Here is a 21,556-nt window from a genome sequence, read left to right as displayed (position 1 = left end):
CTGTCTAGGGAAGAAAAAGAAGAATGATGTTATTAAATGGCCTTCAAGAGCTACATGACTACTGAGGTGACATTACGGACCCCTTAGGATTTGTGGCATTCCTTGCGTATTTGTTTCCCGTACGTTCCACTTCGTTTCTCCTTTGTACTTGTGACACTATCTGAGGTTTTAACGCCTATCTCTATTAGGTGTGACTGGCAACCGCAGCGGGTTGAATCCTACTAGTTCAGTGTTTCCCAACTCCAGGCAGGAGTAGAGTAGCCATTTTTGTTGTAGCCCTGGAGAGGCACAGCTGATTGAAAGAGTTGAATCAGGTGCAACAACAACAAGAACAACACCAATCAATGTGAAGAGTGGGACACAGGTTAGTAGTGGATCCCCCAGTTGTCACAGTCGGGCCTCGTGTTCAACATAGCCCAGTATTTGAGTGTGTTTCCCACGCACGTAAGTAGCTTTCATTTCTTCTTCCTCCATAGTTCCCTAGAACGAACGCCCTCCCCTTTGCAGCAGAGGCCAGGCAAAAGCGCGCGTTCTGTGCCACTGGCTTCAATCAGGTCCACCAAACGCAGATAATAAGAGCACCAAGCACAGAAAATTACGTCATTAATTCACTTGAACTCAGCTAGCGAACACACGATGTCTGGAAGAGGTAAAGGCGGCAAGGGACTCGGAAAAGGAGGCGCCAAGCGTCACCGTAAGGTTCTCCGCGATAACATCCAGGGAATCACCAAGCCCGCCATTCGCCGTCTGGCTCGCCGTGGCGGCGTGAAGCGTATCTCCGGCCTGATCTACGAGGAGACCCGCGGTGTCCTGAAGGTGTTCCTCGAGAACGTGATCCGTGACGCCGTCACCTACACCGAGCACGCCAAGAGAAAGACCGTTACGGCCATGGACGTGGTCTACGCTCTGAAACGCCAGGGACGCACCCTGTACGGTTTCGGCGGTTAAACGCACCCTTCTCGGAACGTCAACATCCCGACTTGAACCCAAAGGCTCTTTTAAGAGCCACCCACATCCGCTTCAAAAGGCCAAATCCATTGTCGTAGGGAACCATGAGCCACTCTTGAGTGGACGGGGAGGGAGTGTTGAATGATAGGACGCTATGTTCAGTGCAGGCTTGGCGTACAGTCGTATTAAACCACGAGCCACTCTGCGTGGACGGGGAGGGAGTGTTAAATGATAGGACGCTATGTTCAGTGCAGGCTTTGCGTACAGTCGTATTAAACCACGAGCCACTCTGAGCGGACAGGACACTAATGTTCAGTGCAGGCTTTTGCGTACAGTCGGATTACGAGACACCCGAAATAAAGGCACCAGGGCTGGGAAATCCCCACCAAGTCTCACGTCTGGCCATTGTAGGACTTTTTTTGAAACACACCATTCCCCACCAGTGACAGAGCATAGGCTATGGGATAAGGGGGACAGGTCTTTGTTAGGGAAGCAAGCCTCTGAGTGGAAGGCTCTTATGCGCGCTCAGCTCCACTGGGCAAATGGCAGGGGCGCCTATGAGAAAGCAGGGGTGTGTCCACGGCCGGCGAATTAGCTTAGCGTCGTCTTCATAAGAGGGAAAGGGCTCTCCACCCCCTCATTCGTTTGTGAGAAGCAACGAGACATCAGCATCATGCCCGAGCCAGCAAAGTCCGCGCCCAAGAAGGGCTCCAAGAAAGCCGTCACCAAGACCGCAGGGAAAGGCGGCAAGAAGCGCCGAAAGTCTAGGAAGGAGAGCTACGCCATTTACGTGTACAAAGTCCTGAAGCAGGTCCACCCCGATACCGGCATCTCCTCCAAGGCCATGGGAATCATGAACTCGTTCGTGAACGACATCTTCGAGCGTATCGCCGGAGAGTCGTCTCGCCTGGCCCACTACAACAAGCGTTCCACCATCACCTCCAGGGAGATCCAGACCGCAGTGCGGCTGCTGCTCCCCGGGGAGCTGGCCAAGCACGCAGTGTCCGAGGGCACCAAGGCCGTGACCAAGTACACCAGCTCCAAGTAAACAGCGCATTTGGAGTGCTGTAGTAACCCAAAGGCTCTTTTAAGAGCCACCCACCCTGTCAGTGAAAGAAGCAAATCCATGTGTGTGTGTGTGTGGAGGACATGTCAAAGAGGGTTGTGTCCAATTGCGGGGGGGGGGGGGATTAATGATGCTGACATGAACAGGGTAGGAATGTGTGCATGCCAGTAGAACACAGTGAGTGGGATTCCACTGACTGGACACATGAAGAACGGTGTCAGAGCAAGTGACGTCACCGATTGAAACGAGCCGTTCCACCTGTACAAGAGGGAGGAGGAGAAGAAGAGCCTCTCCTCTCTCTCTCTCTCTCGGCCTATATCAGGGCCAACAAGCACATGGGGCGCCAGCCTCCATAGCGCCGGCCGCACAGCCAGACACCAAGACCCACAGACAGACACAAAGACCGGCACGAGTCACGCTGCGGAGTCAAGCGAGGAAGGACTGCGAGAAGGGCACAAGCCCAACTACTTTGGCCCTCACCTCATCTGGATGACACGCTTTTGAAAGAGAGAGAGAGAGAGAGAGACTACCGAGCAGAAGAAAAAACACACTGTGCACAAAGAGCAGGCTACAAATCCAACTCAAGGAATAATAAAACATCACACACAAGCATGTCGTTGGACAGTGTATTATTTCCTGTGCCTCCTGGACACATGACGAATACAACGTGAAACTAGTCTCAGCCAGGCCTCACAAGTGCATGTGTTTTAAGGTCCCCAAAAGAGCTCTCCTTTAAAACACCAAGGACCACATCAGGGGACGCCGAACCATTTGATTCCCTTGCCAGACATCTCGGCTCACTCCACAATCAATGGTGCTCGCAATCGGATGCACTTTTAGCCCATTTAGGTGACAAATAGCACAGGAAAAGCAGTGCGCACCGCTCCACCCGACAGTCGAACGGTGAGGTTTTGAGCGAGTCGCAGCAAAATGCACGGGGCTTCTGCAGCCCACATGACTTTATTCTGAACGGACACAAGTCTGCTCGCTGGGCCGTTCGCTTTTGGGCCAAAAACACGGCTCCGTCGGTGACTTTTGGCCCGATATTGGCGACCAGAAAACACAAGTGAAAGAGCATTTGGCCAGCCCGGAGAAGCCGAGCTGGGTGGCTTGAGTCTACATGGTTCTCATGTCGCGTTTAAGGCCAGCCCCCTGCACCGTGTGGAGCTTCAATAGCGCAGAGCAGCGTCTACAGCAAAGTACTCCTCCTCACTCCCAGACTACCGTAGTGTTGTAAGTGTGTGTGTGTGTTTACCGGACCGAACGACAGACATGGCAGAAGTCGCACCAGCACCCGCCGCCGCCGCGCCGGCCAAGGCACCCAAGAAGAAGGCAGCAGCCAAGCCCAAGAAAGCGGGACCCAGCGTAGGCGAGCTCATCGTCAAGGCGGTGTCCGCCTCCAAGGAGAGGAGCGGCGTGTCCCTGGCCGCGCTCAAGAAGTCTCTGGCGGCAGGCGGCTACGACGTGGAGAAGAACAACTCCCGTGTCAAGATCGCCGTCAAGAGCCTCGTCACCAAGGGCACCCTGGTCCAGACCAAGGGCACCGGTGCCTCCGGCTCCTTCAAGCTCAACAAGAAGGCCGTCGAGGCAAAGAAGCCCGCCAAGAAAGCCGCAGCCCCCAAAGCTAAGAAGGTGGCCGCCAAGAAGCCCGCCGCCGCCAAGAAGCCCAAGAAGGTAGCAGCCAAGAAGGCCGTGGCCGCAAAGAAGTCCCCCAAGAAGGCCAAGAAGCCCGCTACACCCAAAAAGGCCGCCAAGAGCCCAAAGAAGGTGAAGAAGCCCGCCGCAGCGGCGAAGAAAGCGGCCAAGAGCCCCAAGAAGGCTACCAAGGCAGCGAAGCCCAAAGCCGCCAAGCCCAAGGCAGCCAAGGCCAAGAAGGCAGCCCCCAAGAAGAAGTAAAGCTATTACAAACAGTGTTCTTTCTACTCGACACATGTTGTTACCACAAAAGGCTCTTTTAAGAGCCACCCACCTCTTTCCATAAAAGCGCATGTCATTCCATGTACGTCCTACCTACCTAGCTAAGAAATGAAATGAAATGAATGAGTTTTAGGCATCACATTTTCGAGTGGCTAAATGGCTTAACATTTGTCACTCAAGAGTGCAGCACCCTAACCAGTCAACATTGTTGTGTAGTGTTAGAATTCGCATGTCACATTGATCCTGATGATAATAATAAGAATACATACTATAGTGGGTTGGACAGCAGCCATTTGTATTATGAGCCACTCTCGAATTGATTGATACATGTTTCATTGATTTGAGTTCTCACTTTGGCGCTCCCGCCAACGCGAAAAAGTAACAAAAGTCGGAGGGAAACAGAGTAGCCTAGCCCTTGTCACTCTGCTGCCTGCCTGCCTGCCTGCCTGCCTGCCGGGTGGGGGCGGGCTTAGGGCTGACTGTCTGTCCCTCTCTCACTCCAATTGGATAAGGCCACACCGGTCCGGTGGCCAATCGATGCCTCTTGTGGCGAGGTATAAGTAAGGCTCTCGAGGTGGCCAGCGGCTCATTCAGACATTCTGTGACATACTGAAGCTACCAATATGAGCGGAAGAGGCAAAACCGGAGGCAAGGCCAGGGCGAAGGCAAAGACACGTTCATCCCGTGCCGGGCTCCAGTTCCCCGTGGGCCGTGTGCACAGGCTGCTGCGCAAAGGCAACTACGCCGAGCGTGTGGGCGCTGGCGCACCAGTCTACCTGGCCGCAGTGCTCGAGTACCTGACCGCTGAGATCCTGGAGTTGGCCGGAAACGCTGCCCGTGACAACAAGAAGACTCGTATCATCCCCCGTCACCTGCAGCTGGCAGTCCGTAACGACGAGGAGCTGAACAAACTGCTTGGCGGCGTGACCATCGCTCAGGGTGGTGTTCTGCCCAACATCCAGGCAGTGCTGCTCCCCAAGAAGACTGAGAAAGCCGTCAAAGCCAAGTAAAATCGCTGGTGCGGCTGCAACTTGACTACTCAACCCCCAAAGGCTCTTTTAAGAGCCAACCACCTAGCTCAGCAAAAGCGCAAAGTGTCCTTTCTGTGCCTGGCCAACTATTGGGCGTGTTTGTTAGATACACACACATATACACGGCACCGTATCATGAGACCTAAATGAAGAATAACAACTACTAGGCTAGAATGAGAGGGCAAAATATTGCGCGTAAAGTGTAACGTTGCTCGCTGCCCTAACAAAAGACCCAAGCGCGCCTCGGCGAGGGAGGGGTTGCATTTTGGGGCGGCACGGAGAGGCCGAGCCTCCCGTCCAATGGGCGGCGGAGGAGGCCTCCGCAACGGGCCAATCGGGACGGTGCGGAGATGGTGACCAATCAGCAGACGCCGCTGCCGGCTTTATAAACTTCACATAGGCATTTGGAGGCTATACTCCGACTGTGAAAGAAGGAAGCTAGCTAGCGCCATGGCCAGAACCAAGCAAACCGCTCGCAAATCCACCGGTGGCAAAGCACCCAGGAAGCAGCTCGCCACCAAGGCTGCGCGCAAGAGCGCCCCGGCCACCGGCGGCGTGAAGAAGCCTCACCGTTACAGGCCCGGCACCGTGGCTCTTAGAGAGATCCGTCGTTACCAGAAGTCCACTGAGCTGCTGATCCGCAAACTGCCTTTCCAGCGCCTGGTGCGAGAAATTGCCCAGGACTTTAAGACCGACCTGCGCTTCCAGAGTTCCGCAGTGATGGCCCTGCAGGAGGCAAGCGAGGCTTACCTGGTCGGCCTGTTCGAGGACACCAACCTGTGCGCCATCCACGCCAAGAGGGTGACCATCATGCCCAAGGACATCCAGCTGGCCCGTCGTATTCGCGGAGAGCGCGCATAAACGATGACCTGATCTCCAAAATCCCCCAAAGGCTCTTTTAAGAGCCACCTCCATATTTCAGTCAAAAAGGCACAATTGTTCCATTAGTACACGCCCCTTTCCCACCGTGTATGTTGTAGACGAACACGTCGCGTTCCCTGCTCTCGAGTCCCTACAGACCGTGGTTCGATTCCAGGCTGTATCACCACCGGCCGTGATTGTAAATCAGAGTTGATTCGTTTCAATAACGCTCTCTTTCTTATATGTAATTAGATGTATGCCTAGAGTAGAAGAGGGGAAAATAGAGTAGCAGTAATGAGTGATAGTAATGATATAGGGCAAAAAGTGGGCAAAATTGTCACTATGTAGCTAAGAACAACTGACTTTGAAAGTCCCATGTTGCAGTGCCGCTGCTGAGAGGGGAAAATTTTCCCGTGGAGCACGGAGGCCATCTAGTGGTTAAACGCGGGTACTGGCACGTCATAGTGGCTCCCTATTGGTATTTGATCTTGAGGCCAGCGTTTCCCAAACTCGGTCCTCGGGTCCCCAAGTGGGGCACGTTGTGTTTTTTCGAATCCAATTGCTCTTGGAATGTAACATGCTAGAGTATGTCTTTTCCTTTGTGAAAATGTCCATTCAATAATTTCTGGGCCATGTGACATTCCTCGATGTGCCAAAAAATCCCTGTTTTGATCCGATCATTACAACGTTAGCTGCGTGCACCCCATAATTCATGCGACTGACTAAGCTATTGAAAGTAAATTGATATATCTCTGTCCAGCGCAAGTGAAAGGTGGTCGAAAAAAAGTGGTACCAAGGTTTTGGTTGAAGGGACAGGAAATGTGGTAGGCCACCAAATTAGTTTGTGTGAGTGCATAGGTAAGTTGTTTCGATATGGTGGAATAAATGGAGAAATGAAAGGAATCAATTTAGTGGGATGAATTCAGTGTGCGATTGAATATTCCAATGACATACCCATTGTTAGTCCTTTCGACTAGATCCGAGATCCCTTCATAGAAAAGGTATCAGGACAGCAGGAATCGATAGATGTAATCATCAAGGGCTTGCAAAAGAGCTGTTACGAAACAGGACACGAGCAGCCGTGATGATAGCCCTATTAGTAGTTGACCAATTACAGAATAGCAATCACCAATGCAGGCAGGTACGTGGTGATTGCTGCATTGGCTTCGTAAATAGGCTTCATAAGGAACTAAATGGCTCAGCACATGACATCTTCACAGTGCAGAATATTTGATAGTACTGACTCCCGTTGAGTAGAGTCGTGTGTCTTTGGCGTGATTTGAAGTCGACTTCTGATGTGGGATTTAGTTGATTTTGACCAGAATATTTGCTGATGAATCGAAACCCCTTGACCAAATGATAAGACAAAGTAAAGGCCCTAAATGCAGCAATGACACGGCTAAAGTGTGTCATTGCAGGACCAAAGAGCAGGAATTGTCTGCTGTTGCATCTTCACTCATGAGACAGGTAATAGCGGAGCTCCGTGGTGCTGAAAAGGACAGCGCCCCTGGCCATTTGCCAAAGCCTATTTCCCGTTGGAGGGATTCTTGACATGCTATAGGCACAGTTCAGTACACCCCTCACCAACCGATTCTCGGGGTGCATTGGTGTAAAATGTGATCGTCGAGATACAGTTGTATAGGCTACACCAGTAGGGGAGCTTACAGATAAAGAGTGCATTAGGCTAGAGAGAAAAGTAGCATTCCGTTGTTGTTCATAGGTGAATGTCTTACCCTCTTTTGATACTTGAGAAACATACATTCACATGATGTCCAAATCTGCAAGAGACAAACCAGCAGAAAATCAGCAGGTGAACAAAAGGGTTAAATGAATATGATTTAAGAGCAGTGAAATGAAGTAATAGTGACATAGATTGTAAGAAATGAAATCTACCATGTGAACATTACATTGTGGCTTTAGAAGAGCATGTATTTGTAGATGAATGACAGATTAGGTTTTGTGACAAAGTAACTGTATAATTTGAGATACTCTCCATGAGCATGTGTTTGCCTATTTGATGATCTGTTGTAAATATTGTTTGATTTTGACCACATACTTGTTGTGACAATTGCATCAGGTTGAGGGAGAAATGCTCTGTGTGGCCATTGTGAGTGGCACTTCTGATCCAGCAGGTGGTGTTAAGATCCCTCCCTATGTGGCTTGAATGATGAGCCAGTGTTGGCAAAATGACTTGTGGTCCAGCGGGTGGCGGTGAAATGCCTCCCTATCTATAATATGTCTTGACCTATTCCTTTGACATTGTTCACTTGATTGGAGATGATTCCGGTGTTCTTCGTGTCCTCTTCATGAGCACTTCTGCACGTCTTCCTTCCTGTCTTGCCATGTGGGTTCCACGGAGGTGTGTGTTTTTGTTAGATATCACTGGGCACATTCCTAACGTGGAGGTCGTTTGCATAGCTCATGTCATGTGGATATATAAAGTATTGTATTGTAAGGTATGTTAGTCTACGGACGGTCTGACATTGATCGTCAATATATTGATGTATTCCAATTCCATTTGGGTGTATTGTGTGGAATGTTGGAACATGGTTATATCTTACTTGTTAGACTTGACTGTGCTGTTGGAGCTGGTAACACAAGCATTTCCCGACATCTGCTAAACAGGGTTATGTATATCTCTCTAGTCACCCCCAAAAGCAAATCTTTCTTTGGCCGTCTCTCCTTCCAGTTGTCTGCTGCCAATGACTGGAAGGAACTACAAAAATCTCTGAAACTGGAAACACTTATCTCCCTCACTAGCTTTAAGCAGCAACTGTCAGAGCAGCTCACAGATTACTGCACCTGTACATAGGCCACCTATAATTTAGGCCAAACAACTACCTCTTTCCCTACTGTATTTAAATAATTAATTTATTTTGCTCCCTTGCACCCCATTATTTGTATTTGTACTTTGCACATTTCTTCCATTGCAAATGTACCATTCCAGTGTTTTACTTGCTATATTGTATTTACTTTGCCACCATGGCCTTTTTTTTGCCTTTACCTCCCCTATCTCACCTCATTTGCTCACATCGTATATAGACTTGTTTATACTGTATTATTGACTGTATGTTTGTTTTACTCCATGTGTAAGTCTGTGTCGTCGTATGTGTCGAACTGCTTTGCTTTATCTTTGCCAGGTCGCAATTGTAAATGAGAACTTGTTCTCAACTTGCCTACCTGGTTAAATAAAGGTGAAATTAAAAATGAATAAAAAATGTGCCTATTGATTAGGACTTTTCCTCTAAGTGTCGCACTTCCATTTCCACTTTATGTCCCCGTTAGGGAGCTGTCATTTATGCTGCAGGCTCATTACCTCCAATGTCATTGTGGTCCAAGTTCAAATCCTAGGCTATAGGGTGTGGTAACAGGCCCTCTGTTATTTGTTGTTGTACTCTGCATGTGAAGTATCTGCCCTGTAGCCTGTAGAGGAACACAAACAGTTGAAGGGAACAAGTGACAGAGTCTAACCTGCTGTTGAACACAAACTCCAAGTCCTATGATGTTGCTCTGTGAAGAAGGTTAGCTTTTCAGCATTCAATTCCTGGCAGCCTTCTTCTCCCTGGTTGATTTGTGAATGCGAGTGATTAGAGAATGTTTGGCTTGGGTATCCAAGGTGTTTGACATTGTTGAGGACCAGTGTTCCGAGGGGCCGACTGTGACATCATAAAGCGGAATGTAGTTAGCGTGCTGTTTGAGGGATTCCAATTCAGTCGGTTGCACCCTTCCAGGCAGTGCAGTTGCGCTTCAAGTGTGCTCTCTGTGTGATGACTTGTTGTGCCTACACGGAGTACAGCTACGAACGGACGTGACATTTGGGGTAAGCCTAAGCCTTTTCGTAACCTTAACCTATTTCTTCTAACTTGCTATGACCGAGGGCCGGCAGCCACTAAGTACAGGTAAGAGACAATTATGGCAACAATAAGTTGTAAGATGAATGTGAAGAGTGGGACACAGGTTAGTAGTGGATCCCCCAGTTGTCACAGTTGGGCCTTGTGTTCAACATAGCTCAGTATTTGAGTGTGTTTCCCACGCACGTAAGTAGCTTTCATTTCTTCTTCCTCCATAGTTCACCTGAGATGTGAATCAACTGCACCGATTGATCAATCGCCAGTATGTGCCCTTGGGCCTCATTTGGCCCCTTTGAAATGACCTGTTGAGATCATTCGATGCAACATCTGAGGCTATCTGGCCTATAAAGGATCCACCTCATACCACTATTTGCATAATATAAGGCTGTGTTATTGGTTTTAGAAAAAAGTACCATACAATATTTGCAGATCCCTATCACCTCTGTACGCATAGGGAAACGATCCCTTTATTGTGTGTGTGTGTGTGTGTGTGTGTGTTGGGTGGGTGGGTGGGTGTCTGAGGAATGTTTTACTGCGTTTCAGCTTGCAGAGGTATCGCCACCCTTCCCATGGCCACCTGGATCCTGTCTAGGGAAGAAAAAGAAGAATGATGTTATTAAATGGCCTTCAAGAGCTACATGACTACTGAGGTGACATTACGGACCCCTTAGGATTTGTGGCATTCCTTGCGTATTTGTTTCCCGTACGTTCCACTTCGTTTCTCCTTTGTACTTGTGACACTATCTGAGGTTTTAACGCCTATCTCTATTAGGTGTGACTGGCAACCGCAGCGGGTTGAATCCTACTAGTTCAGTGTTTCCCAACTCCAGGCAGGAGTAGAGTAGCCATTTTTGTTGTAGCCCTGGAGAGGCACAGCTGATTGAAAGAGTTGAATCAGGTGCAACAACAACAAGAACAACACCAATCAATGTGAAGAGTGGGACACAGGTTAGTAGTGGATCCCCCAGTTGTCACAGTCGGGCCTCGTGTTCAACATAGCCCAGTATTTGAGTGTGTTTCCCACGCACGTAAGTAGCTTTCATTTCTTCTTCCTCCATAGTTCCCTAGAACGAACGCCCTCCCCTTTGCAGCAGAGGCCAGGCAAAAGCGCGCGCTTTCTGTGCCACTGGCTTCAATCAGGTCCACCAAACGCAGATAATAAGAGCACCAAGCACAGAAAATTACGTCATTAATTCACTTGAACTCAGCTAGCGAACACACGATGTCTGGAAGAGGTAAAGGCGGCAAGGGACTCGGAAAAGGAGGCGCCAAGCGTCACCGTAAGGTTCTCCGCGATAACATCCAGGGAATCACCAAGCCCGCCATTCGCCGTCTGGCTCGCCGTGGCGGCGTGAAGCGTATCTCCGGCCTGATCTACGAGGAGACCCGCGGTGTCCTGAAGGTGTTCCTCGAGAACGTGATCCGTGACGCCGTCACCTACACCGAGCACGCCAAGAGAAAGACCGTTACGGCCATGGACGTGGTCTACGCTCTGAAACGCCAGGGACGCACCCTGTACGGTTTCGGCGGTTAAACGCACCCTTCTCGGAACGTCAACATCCCGACTTGAACCCAAAGGCTCTTTTAAGAGCCACCCACATCCGCTTCAAAAGGGCCAAATCCATTGTCGTAGGGAACCATGAGCCACTCTTGAGTGGACGGGGAGGGAGTGTTGAATGATAGGACGCTATGTTCAGTGCAGGCTTGGCGTACAGTCGTATTAAACCACGAGCCACTCTGCGTGGACGGGGAGGGAGTGTTAAATGATAGGACGCTATGTTCAGTGCAGGCTTTGCGTACAGTCGTATTAAACCACGAGCCACTCTGAGCGGACAGGACACTAATGTTCAGTGCAGGCTTTTGCGTACAGTCGGATTACGAGACACCCGAAATAAAGGCACCAGGGCTGGGAAATCCCCACCAAGTCTCACGTCTGGCCATTGTAGGACTTTTTTTGAAACACACCATTCCCCACCAGTGACAGAGCATAGGCTATGGGATAAGGGGGACAGGTCTTTGTTAGGGAAGCAAGCCTCTGAGTGGAAGGCTCTTATGCGCGCTCAGCTCCACTGGGCAAATGGCAGGGGCGCCTATGAGAAAGCAGGGGTGTGTCCACGGCCGGCGAATTAGCTTAGCGTCGTCTTCATAAGAGGGAAAGGGCTCTCCACCCCCTCATTCGTTTGTGAGAAGCAACGAGACATCAGCATCATGCCCGAGCCAGCAAAGTCCGCGCCCAAGAAGGGCTCCAAGAAAGCCGTCACCAAGACCGCAGGGAAAGGCGGCAAGAAGCGCCGAAAGTCTAGGAAGGAGAGCTACGCCATTTACGTGTACAAAGTCCTGAAGCAGGTCCACCCCGATACCGGCATCTCCTCCAAGGCCATGGGAATCATGAACTCGTTCGTGAACGACATCTTCGAGCGTATCGCCGGAGAGTCGTCTCGCCTGGCCCACTACAACAAGCGTTCCACCATCACCTCCAGGGAGATCCAGACCGCAGTGCGGCTGCTGCTCCCCGGGGAGCTGGCCAAGCACGCAGTGTCCGAGGGCACCAAGGCCGTGACCAAGTACACCAGCTCCAAGTAAACAGCGCATTTGGAGTGCTGTAGTAACCCAAAGGCTCTTTTAAGAGCCACCCACCCTGTCAGTGAAAGAAGCAAATCCACGTGTGTGTGTGTGTGTGGAGGACATGTCAAAGAGGGTTGTGTCCAATTGCGGGGGGGGGGGGGGATTAATGACGCTGACATGAACAGGGTAGGAATGTGTGCATGCCAGTAGAACACAGTGAGTGGGATTCCACTGACTGGACACATGAAGAACGGTGTCAGAGCAAGTGACGTCACCGATTGAAACGAGCCGTTCCACCTGTACAAGAGGGAGGAGGAGAAGAAGAGCCTCTCTGTCTCTCTCGGCCTATATCAGGGCCAACAAGCACATGGGGCGCCAGCCTCCATAGCGCCGGCCGCACAGCCAGACACCAAGACCCACAGACAGACACAAAGACCGGCACGAGTCACGCTGCGGAGTCAAGCGAGGAAGGACTGCGAGAAGGGCACAAGCCCAACTACTTTGGCCCTCACCTCATCTGGATGACACGCTTTTGAAAGAGAGAGAGAGAGAGAGAGACTACCGAGCAGAAGAAAAAACACACTGTGCACAAAGAGCAGGCTACAAATCCAACTCAAGGAATAATAAAACATCACACACAAGCATGTCGTTGGACAGTGTATTATTTCCTGTGCCTCCTGGACACATGACGAATACAACGTGAAACTAGTCTCAGCCAGGCCTCACAAGTGCATGTGTTTTAAGGTCCCCAAAAGAGCTCTCCTTTAAAACACCAAGGACCACATCAGGGGACGCCGAACCATTTGATTCCCTTGCCAGACATCTCGGCTCACTCCACAATCAATGGTGCTCGCAATCGGATGCACTTTTAGCCCATTTAGGTGACAAATAGCACAGGAAAAGCAGTGCGCACCGCTCCACCCGACAGTCGAACGGTGAGGTTTTGAGCGAGTCGCAGCAAAATGCACGGGGCTTCTGCAGCCCACATGACTTTATTCTGAACGGACACAAGTCTGCTCGCTGGGCCGTTCGCTTTTGGGCCAAAAACACGGCTCCGTCGGTGACTTTTGGCCCGATATTGGCGACCAGAAAACACAAGTGAAAGAGCATTTGGCCAGCCCGGAGAAGCCGAGCTGGGTGGCTTGAGTCTACATGGTTCTCATGTCGCGTTTAAGGCCAGCCCCCTGCACCGTGTGGAGCTTCAATAGCGCAGAGCAGCGTCTACAGCAAAGTACTCCTCCTCACTCCCAGACTACCGTAGTGTTGTAAGTGTGTGTGTGTGTTTACCGGACCGAACGACAGACATGGCAGAAGTCGCACCAGCACCCGCCGCCGCCGCGCCGGCCAAGGCACCCAAGAAGAAGGCAGCAGCCAAGCCCAAGAAAGCGGGACCCAGCGTAGGCGAGCTCATCGTCAAGGCGGTGTCCGCCTCCAAGGAGAGGAGCGGCGTGTCCCTGGCCGCGCTCAAGAAGTCTCTGGCGGCAGGCGGCTACGACGTGGAGAAGAACAACTCCCGTGTCAAGATCGCCGTCAAGAGCCTCGTCACCAAGGGCACCCTGGTCCAGACCAAGGGCACCGGTGCCTCCGGCTCCTTCAAGCTCAACAAGAAGGCCGTCGAGGCAAAGAAGCCCGCCAAGAAAGCCGCAGCCCCCAAAGCTAAGAAGGTGGCCGCCAAGAAGCCCGCCGCCGCCAAGAAGCCCAAGAAGGTAGCAGCCAAGAAGGCCGTGGCCGCAAAGAAGTCCCCCAAGAAGGCCAAGAAGCCCGCTACACCCAAAAAGGCCGCCAAGAGCCCAAAGAAGGTGAAGAAGCCCGCCGCAGCGGCGAAGAAAGCGGCCAAGAGCCCCAAGAAGGCTACCAAGGCAGCGAAGCCCAAAGCCGCCAAGCCCAAGGCAGCCAAGGCCAAGAAGGCAGCCCCCAAGAAGAAGTAAAGCTATTACAAACAGTGTTCTTTCTACTCGACACATGTTGTTACCACAAAAGGCTCTTTTAAGAGCCACCCACCTCTTTCCATAAAAGCGCATGTCATTCCATGTACGTCCTACCTACCTAGCTAAGAAATGAAATGAATGAGTTTTAGGCATCACATTTTCGAGTGGCTAAATGGCTTAACATTTGTCACTCAAGAGTGCAGCACCCTAACCAGTCAACATTGTTGTGTAGTGTTAGAATTCGCATGTCACATTGATCCTGATGATAATAATAAGAATACATACTATAGTGGGTTGGACAGCAGCCATTTGTATTATGAGCCACTCTCGAATTGATTGATACATGTTTCATTGATTTGAGTTCTCACTTTGGCGCTCCCGCCAACGCGAAAAAGTAACAAAAGTCGGAGGGAAACAGAGTAGCCTAGCCCTTGTCACTCTGCTGCCTGCCTGCCTGCCTGCCTGCCTGCCGGGTGGGGGCGGGCTTAGGGCTGACTGTCTGTCCCTCTCTCACTCCAATTGGATAAGGCCACACCGGTCCGGTGGCCAATCGATGCCTCTTGTGGCGAGGTATAAGTAAGGCTCTCGAGGTGGCCAGCGGCTCATTCAGACATTCTGTGACATACTGAAGCTACCAATATGAGCGGAAGAGGCAAAACCGGAGGCAAGGCCAGGGCGAAGGCAAAGACACGTTCATCCCGTGCCGGGCTCCAGTTCCCCGTGGGCCGTGTGCACAGGCTGCTGCGCAAAGGCAACTACGCCGAGCGTGTGGGCGCTGGCGCACCAGTCTACCTGGCCGCAGTGCTCGAGTACCTGACCGCTGAGATCCTGGAGTTGGCCGGAAACGCTGCCCGTGACAACAAGAAGACTCGTATCATCCCCCGTCACCTGCAGCTGGCAGTCCGTAACGACGAGGAGCTGAACAAACTGCTTGGCGGCGTGACCATCGCTCAGGGTGGTGTTCTGCCCAACATCCAGGCAGTGCTGCTCCCCAAGAAGACTGAGAAAGCCGTCAAAGCCAAGTAAAATCGCTGGTGCGGCTGCAACTTGACTACTCAACCCCCAAAGGCTCTTTTAAGAGCCAACCACCTAGCTCAGCAAAAGCGCAAAGTGTCCTTTCTGTGCCTGGCCAACTATTGGGCGTGTTTGTTAGATACACACACATATACACGGCACCGTATCATGAGACCTAAATGAAGAATAACAACTACTAGGCTAGAATGAGAGGGCAAAATATTGCGCGTAAAGTGTAACGTTGCTCGCTGCCCTAACAAAAGACCCAAGCGCGCCTCGGCGAGGGAGGGGGTTGCATTTTGGGGCGGCACGGAGAGGCCGAGCCTCCCGTCCAATGGGCGGCGGAGGAGGCCTCCGCAACGGGCCAATCGGGACGGTGCGGAGATGGTGACCAATCAGCAGACGCCGCTGCCGGCTTTATAAACTTCACATAGGCATTTGGAGGCTATACTCCGACTGTGAAAGAAGGAAGCTAGCTAGCGCCATGGCCAGAACCAAGCAAACCGCTCGCAAATCCACCGGTGGCAAAGCACCCAGGAAGCAGCTCGCCACCAAGGCTGCGCGCAAGAGCGCCCCGGCCACCGGCGGCGTGAAGAAGCCTCACCGTTACAGGCCCGGCACCGTGGCTCTTAGAGAGATCCGTCGTTACCAGAAGTCCACTGAGCTGCTGATCCGCAAACTGCCTTTCCAGCGCCTGGTGCGAGAAATTGCCCAGGACTTTAAGACCGACCTGCGCTTCCAGAGTTCCGCAGTGATGGCCCTGCAGGAGGCAAGCGAGGCTTACCTGGTCGGCCTGTTCGAGGACACCAACCTGTGCGCCATCCACGCCAAGAGGGTGACCATCATGCCCAAGGACATCCAGCTGGCCCGTCGTATTCGCGGAGAGCGCGCATAAACGATGACCTGATCTCCAAAATCCCCCAAAGGCTCTTTTAAGAGCCACCTCCATATTTCAGTCAAAAAGGCACAATTGTTCCATTAGTACACGCCCCTTTCCCACCGTGTATGTTGTAGACGAACACGTCGCGTTCCCTGCTCTCGAGTCCCTACAGACCGTGGTTCGATTCCAGGCTGTATCACCACCGGCCGTGATTGTAAATCAGAGTTGATTCGTTTCAATAACGCTCTCTTTCTTATATGTAATTAGATGTATGCCTAGAGTAGAAGAGGGGAAAATAGAGTAGCAGTAATGAGTGATAGTAATGATATAGGGCAAAAAGTGGGCAAAATTGTCACTATGTAGCTAAGAACAACTGACTTTGAAAGTCCCATGTTGCAGTGCCGCTGCTGAGAGGGGAAAATTTTCCCGTGGAGCACGGAGGCCATCTAGTGGTTAAACGCGGGTACTGGCACGTCATAGTGGCTCCCTATTGGTATTTGATCTTGAGGCCAGGCCAGCGTTTCCCAAACTCGGTCCTCGGGTCCCCAAGTGGGGCACGTTGTGTTTTTTCGAATCCAATTGCTCTTGGAATGTAACATGCTAGAGTATGTCTTTTCCTTTGTGAAAATGTCCATTCAATAATTTCTGGGCCATGTGACATTCCTCGATGTGCCAAAAAATCCCTGTTTTGATCCGATCATTACAACGTTAGCTGCGTGCACCCCATAATTCATGCGACTGACTAAGCTATTGAAAGTAAATTGATATATCTCTGTCCAGCGCAAGTGAAAGGTGGTCGAAAAAAAGTGGTACCAAGGTTTTGGTTGAAGGGACAGGAAATGTGGTAGGCCACCAAATTAGTTTGTGTGAGTGCATAGGTAAGTTGTTTCGATATGGTGGAATAAATGGAGAAATGAAAGGAATCAATTTAGTGGGATGAATTCAGTGTGCGATTGAATATTCCAATGACATACCCATTGTTAGTCCTTTCGACTAGATCCGAGATCCCTTCATAGAAAAGGTATCAGGACAGCAGGAATCGATAGATGTAATCATCAAGGGCTTGCAAAAGAGCTGTTACGAAACAGGACACGAGCAGCCGTGATGATAGCCCTATTAGTAGTTGACCAATTACAGAATAGCAATCACCAATGCAGGCAGGTACGTGGTGATTGCTGCATTGGCTTCGTAAATAGGCTTCATAAGGAACTAAATGGCTCAGCACATGACATCTTCACAGTGCAGAATATTTGATAGTACTGACTCCCGTTGAGTAGAGTCGTGTGTCTTTGGCGTGATTTGAAGTCGACTTCTGATGTGGGATTTAGTTGATTTTTACCAGAATATTTGCTGATGAATCGAAACCCCTTGACCAAATGATAAGACAAAGTAAAGGCCCTAAATGCAGCAATGACACGGCTAAAGTGTGTCATTGCAGGACCAAAGAGCAGGAATTGTCTGCTGTTGCATCTTCACTCATGAGACAGGTAATAGCGGAGCTCCGTGGTGCTGAAAAGGACAGCGCCCCTGGCCATTTGCCAAAGCCTATTTCCCGTTGGAGGGATTCTTGACATGCTATAGGCACAGTTCAGTACACCCCTCACCAACCGATTCTCGGGGTGCATTGGTGTAAAATGTGATCGTCGAGATACAGTTGTATAGGCTACACCAGTAGGGGAGCTTACAGATAAAGAGTGCATTAGGCTAGAGAGAAAAGTAGCATTCCGTTGTTCATAAAGTAGGTGAATGTAACTTACCCTCTTTTGATACTTGAGAAACATACATTCACATGATGTCCAAATCTGCAAGAGACAAACCAGCAGAAAATCAGCAGGTGAACAAAAGGGTTAAATGAATATGATTTAAGAGCAGTGAAATGAAGTAATAGTGACATAGATTGTAAGAAATGAAATCTACCATGTGAACATTACATTGTGGCTTTAGAAGAGCATGTATTTGTAGATGAATGACAGATTAGGTTTTGTGACAAAGTAACTGTATAATTTGAGATACTCTCCATGAGCATGTGTTTGCCTATTTGATGATCTGTTGTAAATATTGTTTGATTTTGACCACATACTTGTTGTGACAATTGCATCAGGTTGAGGGAGAAATGCTCTGTGTGGCCATTGTGAGTGGCACTTCTGATCCAGCAGGTGGTGTTAAGATCCCTCCCTATGTGGCTTGAATGATGAGCCAGTGTTGGCAAAATGACTTGTGGTCCAGCGGGTGGCGGTGAAATGCCTCCCTATCTATAATATGTCTTGACCTATTCCTTTGACATTGTTCACTTGATTGGAGATGATTCCGGTGTTCTTCGTGTCCTCTTCATGAGCACTTCTGCACGTCTTCCTTCCTGTCTTGCCATGTGGGTTCCACGGAGGTGTGTGTTTTTGTTAGATATCACTGGGCACATTCCTAACGTGGAGGTCGTTTGCATAGCTCATGTCATGTGGATATATAAAGTATTGTATTGTAAGGTATGTTAGTCTACGGACGGTCTGACATTGATCGTCAATATATTGATGTATTCCAATTCCATTTGGGTGTATTGTGTGGAATGTTGGAACATGGTTATATCTTACTTGTTAGACTTGACTGTGCTGTTGGAGCTGGTAACACAAGCATTTCCCGACATCTGCTAAACAGGGTTATGTATATCTCTCTAGTCACCCCCAAAAGCAAATCTTTCTTTGGCCGTCTCTCCTTCCAGTTGTCTGCTGCCAATGACTGGAAGGAACTACAAAAATCTCTGAAACTGGAAACACTTATCTCCCTCACTAGCTTTAAGCAGCAACTGTCAGAGCAGCTCACAGATTACTGCACCTGTACATAGGCCACCTATAATTTAGGCCAAACAACTACCTCTTTCCCTACTGTATTTAAATAATTAATTTATTTTGCTCCCTTGCACCCCATTATTTGTATTTGTACTTTGCACATTTCTTCCATTGCAAATGTACCATTCCAGTGTTTTACTTGCTATATTGTATTTACTTTGCCACCATGGCCTTTTTTTTGCCTTTACCTCCCCTATCTCACCTCATTTGCTCACATCGTATATAGACTTGTTTATACTGTATTATTGACTGTATGTTTGTTTTACTCCATGTGTAAGTCTGTGTCGTCGTATGTGTCGAACTGCTTTGCTTTATCTTTGCCAGGTCGCAATTGTAAATGAGAACTTGTTCTCAACTTGCCTACCTGGTTAAATAAAGGTGAAATTAAAAATGAATAAAAAATGTGCCTATTTGATTAGGACTTTTCCTCTAAGTGTCGCACTTCCATTTCCACTTTATGTCCCCGTTAGGGAGCTGTCATTTATGCTGCAGGCTCATTACCTCCAATGTCATTGTGGTCCAAGTTCAAATCCTAGGCTATAGGGTGTGGTAACAGGCCCTCTGTTATTTGTTGTTGTACTCTGCATGTGAAGTATCTGCCCTGTAGCCTGTAGAGGAACACAAACAGTTGAAGGGAACAAGTGACAGAGTCTAACCTGCTGTGAACACAAACTCCAAGTCCTATGATGTTGCTCTGTGAAGAAGGTTAGCTTTTCAGCATTCAATTCCTGGCAGCCTTCTTCTCCCTGGTTGATTTGTGAATGCGAGTGATTAGAGAATGTTTGGCTTGGGTATCCAAGGTGTTTGACATTGTTGAGGACCAGTGTTCCGAGGGGCCGACTGTGACATCATAAAGCGGAATGTAGTTAGCGTGCTGTTTGAGGGATTCCAATTCAGTCGGTTGCACCCTTCCAGGCAGTGCAGTTGCGCTTCAAGTGTGCTCTCTGTGTGATGACTTGTTGTGCCTACACGGAGTACAGCTACGAACGGACGTGACATTTGGGGTAAGCCTAAGCCTTTTCGTAACCTTAACCTATTTCTTCTAACTTGCTATGACCGAGGGCCGGCAGCCACTAAGTACAGGTAAGAGACAATTATGGCAACAATAAGTTGTAAGATGAATGTGAAGAGTGGGACACAGGTTAGTAGTGGATCCCCCAGTTGTCACAGTTGGGCCTTGTGTTCAACATAGCTCAGTATTTGAGTGTGTTTCCCACGCACGTAAGTAGCTTTCATTTCTTCTTCCTCCATAGTTCACCTGAGATGTGAATCAACTGCACCGATTGATCAATCGCCAGTATGTGCCCTTGGGCCTCATTTGGCCCCTTTGAAATGACCTGTTGAGATCATTCGATGCAACATCTGAGGCTATCTGGCCTATAAAGGATCCACCTCATACCACTATTTGCATAATATAAGGCTGTGTTATTGGTTTTAGAAAAAAGTACCATACAATATTTGCAGATCCCTATCACCTCTGTACGCATAGGGAAACGATCCCTTTGTGTGTGTGTGTGTGTGTGTGTGTTGGGTGGGTGGGTGGGTGTCTGAGGAATGTTTTACTGCGTTTCAGCTTGCAGAGGTATCGCCACCCTTCCCATGGCCACCTGGATCCTGTCTAGGGAAGAAAAAGAAGAATGATGTTATTAAATGGCCTTCAAGAGCTACATGACTACTGAGGTGACATTACGGACCCCTTAGGATTTGTGGCATTCCTTGCGTATTTGTTTCCCGTACGTTCCACTTCGTTTCTCCTTTGTACTTGTGACACTATCTGAGGTTTTAACGCCTATCTCTATTAGGTGTGACTGGCAACCGCAGCGGGTTGAATCCTACTAGTTCAGTGTTTCCCAACTCCAGGCAGGAGTAGAGTAGCCATTTTTGTTGTAGCCCTGGAGAGGCACAGCTGATTGAAAGAGTTGAATCAGGTGCAACAACAACAAGAACAACACCAATCAATGTGAAGAGTGGGACACAGGTTAGTAGTGGATCCCCCAGTTGTCACAGTCGGGCCTCGTGTTCAACATAGCCCAGTATTTGAGTGTGTTTCCCACGCACGTAAGTAGCTTTCATTTCTTCTTCCTCCATAGTTCCCTAGAACGAACGCCCTCCCCTTTGCAGCAGAGGCCAGGCAAAAGCGCGCGCTTTCTGTGCCACTGGCTAATCAGGTCCACCAAACGCAGATAATAAGAGCACCAAGCACAGAAAATTACGTCATTAATTCACTTGAACTCAGCTAGCGAACACACGATGTCTGGAAGAGGTAAAGGCGGCAAGGGACTCGGAAAAGGAGGCGCCAAGCGTCACCGTAAGGTTCTCCGCGATAACATCCAGGGAATCACCAAGCCCGCCATTCGCCGTCTGGCTCGCCGTGGCGGCGTGAAGCGTATCTCCGGCCTGATCTACGAGGAGACCCGCGGTGTCCTGAAGGTGTTCCTCGAGAACGTGATCCGTGACGCCGTCACCTACACCGAGCACGCCAAGAGAAAGACCGTTACGGCCATGGACGTGGTCTACGCTCTGAAACGCCAGGGACGCACCCTGTACGGTTTCGGCGGTTAAACGCACCCTTCTCGGAACGTCAACATCCCGACTTGAACCCAAAGGCTCTTTTAAGAGCCACCCACATCCGCTTCAAAAGGGCCAAATCCATTG

At 49.8% G+C, this 21,556-nt stretch overlaps 9 protein-coding genes across 9 annotated transcripts; all 9 read left to right on the top strand.

The window, feature by feature from the left end:
* Window positions 1-555: 555 nt before the first annotated feature.
* On the top strand, window positions 556-1,015 carry LOC135539505 (histone H4). Its single transcript, XM_064965417.1, has one exon. The coding sequence runs from the start codon at window positions 637-639 to the stop codon at window positions 946-948; it is 312 nt and encodes a 103-aa protein (XP_064821489.1). The 5' UTR covers window positions 556-636; the 3' UTR covers window positions 949-1,015.
* A 34-nt stretch (window positions 1,016-1,049) lies between these two features.
* Window positions 1,050-2,522, top strand: LOC135539499 (histone H2B). Its single transcript, XM_064965413.1, has one exon. It carries the CDS (start codon window positions 1,622-1,624, stop codon window positions 1,994-1,996), a length of 375 nt encoding a protein of 124 aa, XP_064821485.1. The 5' UTR covers window positions 1,050-1,621; the 3' UTR covers window positions 1,997-2,522.
* A 636-nt stretch (window positions 2,523-3,158) lies between these two features.
* On the top strand, window positions 3,159-4,015 carry LOC135539493 (histone H1). Its single transcript, XM_064965407.1, has one exon. It carries the CDS (start codon window positions 3,287-3,289, stop codon window positions 3,908-3,910), a length of 624 nt encoding a protein of 207 aa, XP_064821479.1. The 5' UTR covers window positions 3,159-3,286; the 3' UTR covers window positions 3,911-4,015.
* Window positions 4,016-4,047: 32 nt separating this feature from the next.
* Window positions 4,048-15,670, top strand: LOC135539506 (histone H2AX-like). Its single transcript, XM_064965418.1, has 3 exons — window positions 4,048-4,937; window positions 12,425-12,435; window positions 14,799-15,670. The coding sequence occupies exons 1-3, from the start codon at window positions 4,555-4,557 to the stop codon at window positions 15,191-15,193; spliced, it is 789 nt and encodes a 262-aa protein (XP_064821490.1). The 5' UTR covers window positions 4,048-4,554; the 3' UTR covers window positions 15,194-15,670.
* Window positions 5,223-7,529, top strand: LOC135539496 (histone H3). Its single transcript, XM_064965410.1, has one exon. It carries the CDS (start codon window positions 5,413-5,415, stop codon window positions 5,821-5,823), a length of 411 nt encoding a protein of 136 aa, XP_064821482.1. The 5' UTR covers window positions 5,223-5,412; the 3' UTR covers window positions 5,824-7,529.
* LOC135539504 (histone H4) lies at window positions 10,846-11,268 on the top strand. The gene has a single exon (XM_064965416.1). The coding sequence runs from the start codon at window positions 10,897-10,899 to the stop codon at window positions 11,206-11,208; it is 312 nt and encodes a 103-aa protein (XP_064821488.1). The 5' UTR covers window positions 10,846-10,896; the 3' UTR covers window positions 11,209-11,268.
* On the top strand, window positions 11,839-12,779 carry LOC135539498 (histone H2B). The gene has a single exon (XM_064965412.1). The coding sequence runs from the start codon at window positions 11,883-11,885 to the stop codon at window positions 12,255-12,257; it is 375 nt and encodes a 124-aa protein (XP_064821484.1). The 5' UTR covers window positions 11,839-11,882; the 3' UTR covers window positions 12,258-12,779.
* On the top strand, window positions 13,412-14,784 carry LOC135539491 (histone H1). Its single transcript, XM_064965405.1, has one exon. It carries the CDS (start codon window positions 13,544-13,546, stop codon window positions 14,165-14,167), a length of 624 nt encoding a protein of 207 aa, XP_064821477.1. The 5' UTR covers window positions 13,412-13,543; the 3' UTR covers window positions 14,168-14,784.
* LOC135539507 (histone H3-like) lies at window positions 15,583-21,547 on the top strand. Its single transcript, XM_064965419.1, has 2 exons — window positions 15,583-15,996; window positions 21,138-21,547. Exons 1-2 carry the CDS (start codon window positions 15,666-15,668, stop codon window positions 21,461-21,463), a joined length of 657 nt encoding a protein of 218 aa, XP_064821491.1. The 5' UTR covers window positions 15,583-15,665; the 3' UTR covers window positions 21,464-21,547.
* The last annotated feature ends 9 nt before the right edge of the window (window positions 21,548-21,556 follow it).

The sequence above is a fragment of the Oncorhynchus masou genome, chromosome 5 (genome assembly GCF_036934945.1).
Source record: "Oncorhynchus masou masou isolate Uvic2021 chromosome 5, UVic_Omas_1.1, whole genome shotgun sequence".
In the NCBI taxonomy this organism is placed as follows: domain Eukaryota; kingdom Metazoa; phylum Chordata; class Actinopteri; order Salmoniformes; family Salmonidae; genus Oncorhynchus; species Oncorhynchus masou.
The sequence above is the reverse complement of the archived record's forward strand: the minus strand, read 5'-3'. Positions and strand labels throughout refer to the sequence as shown.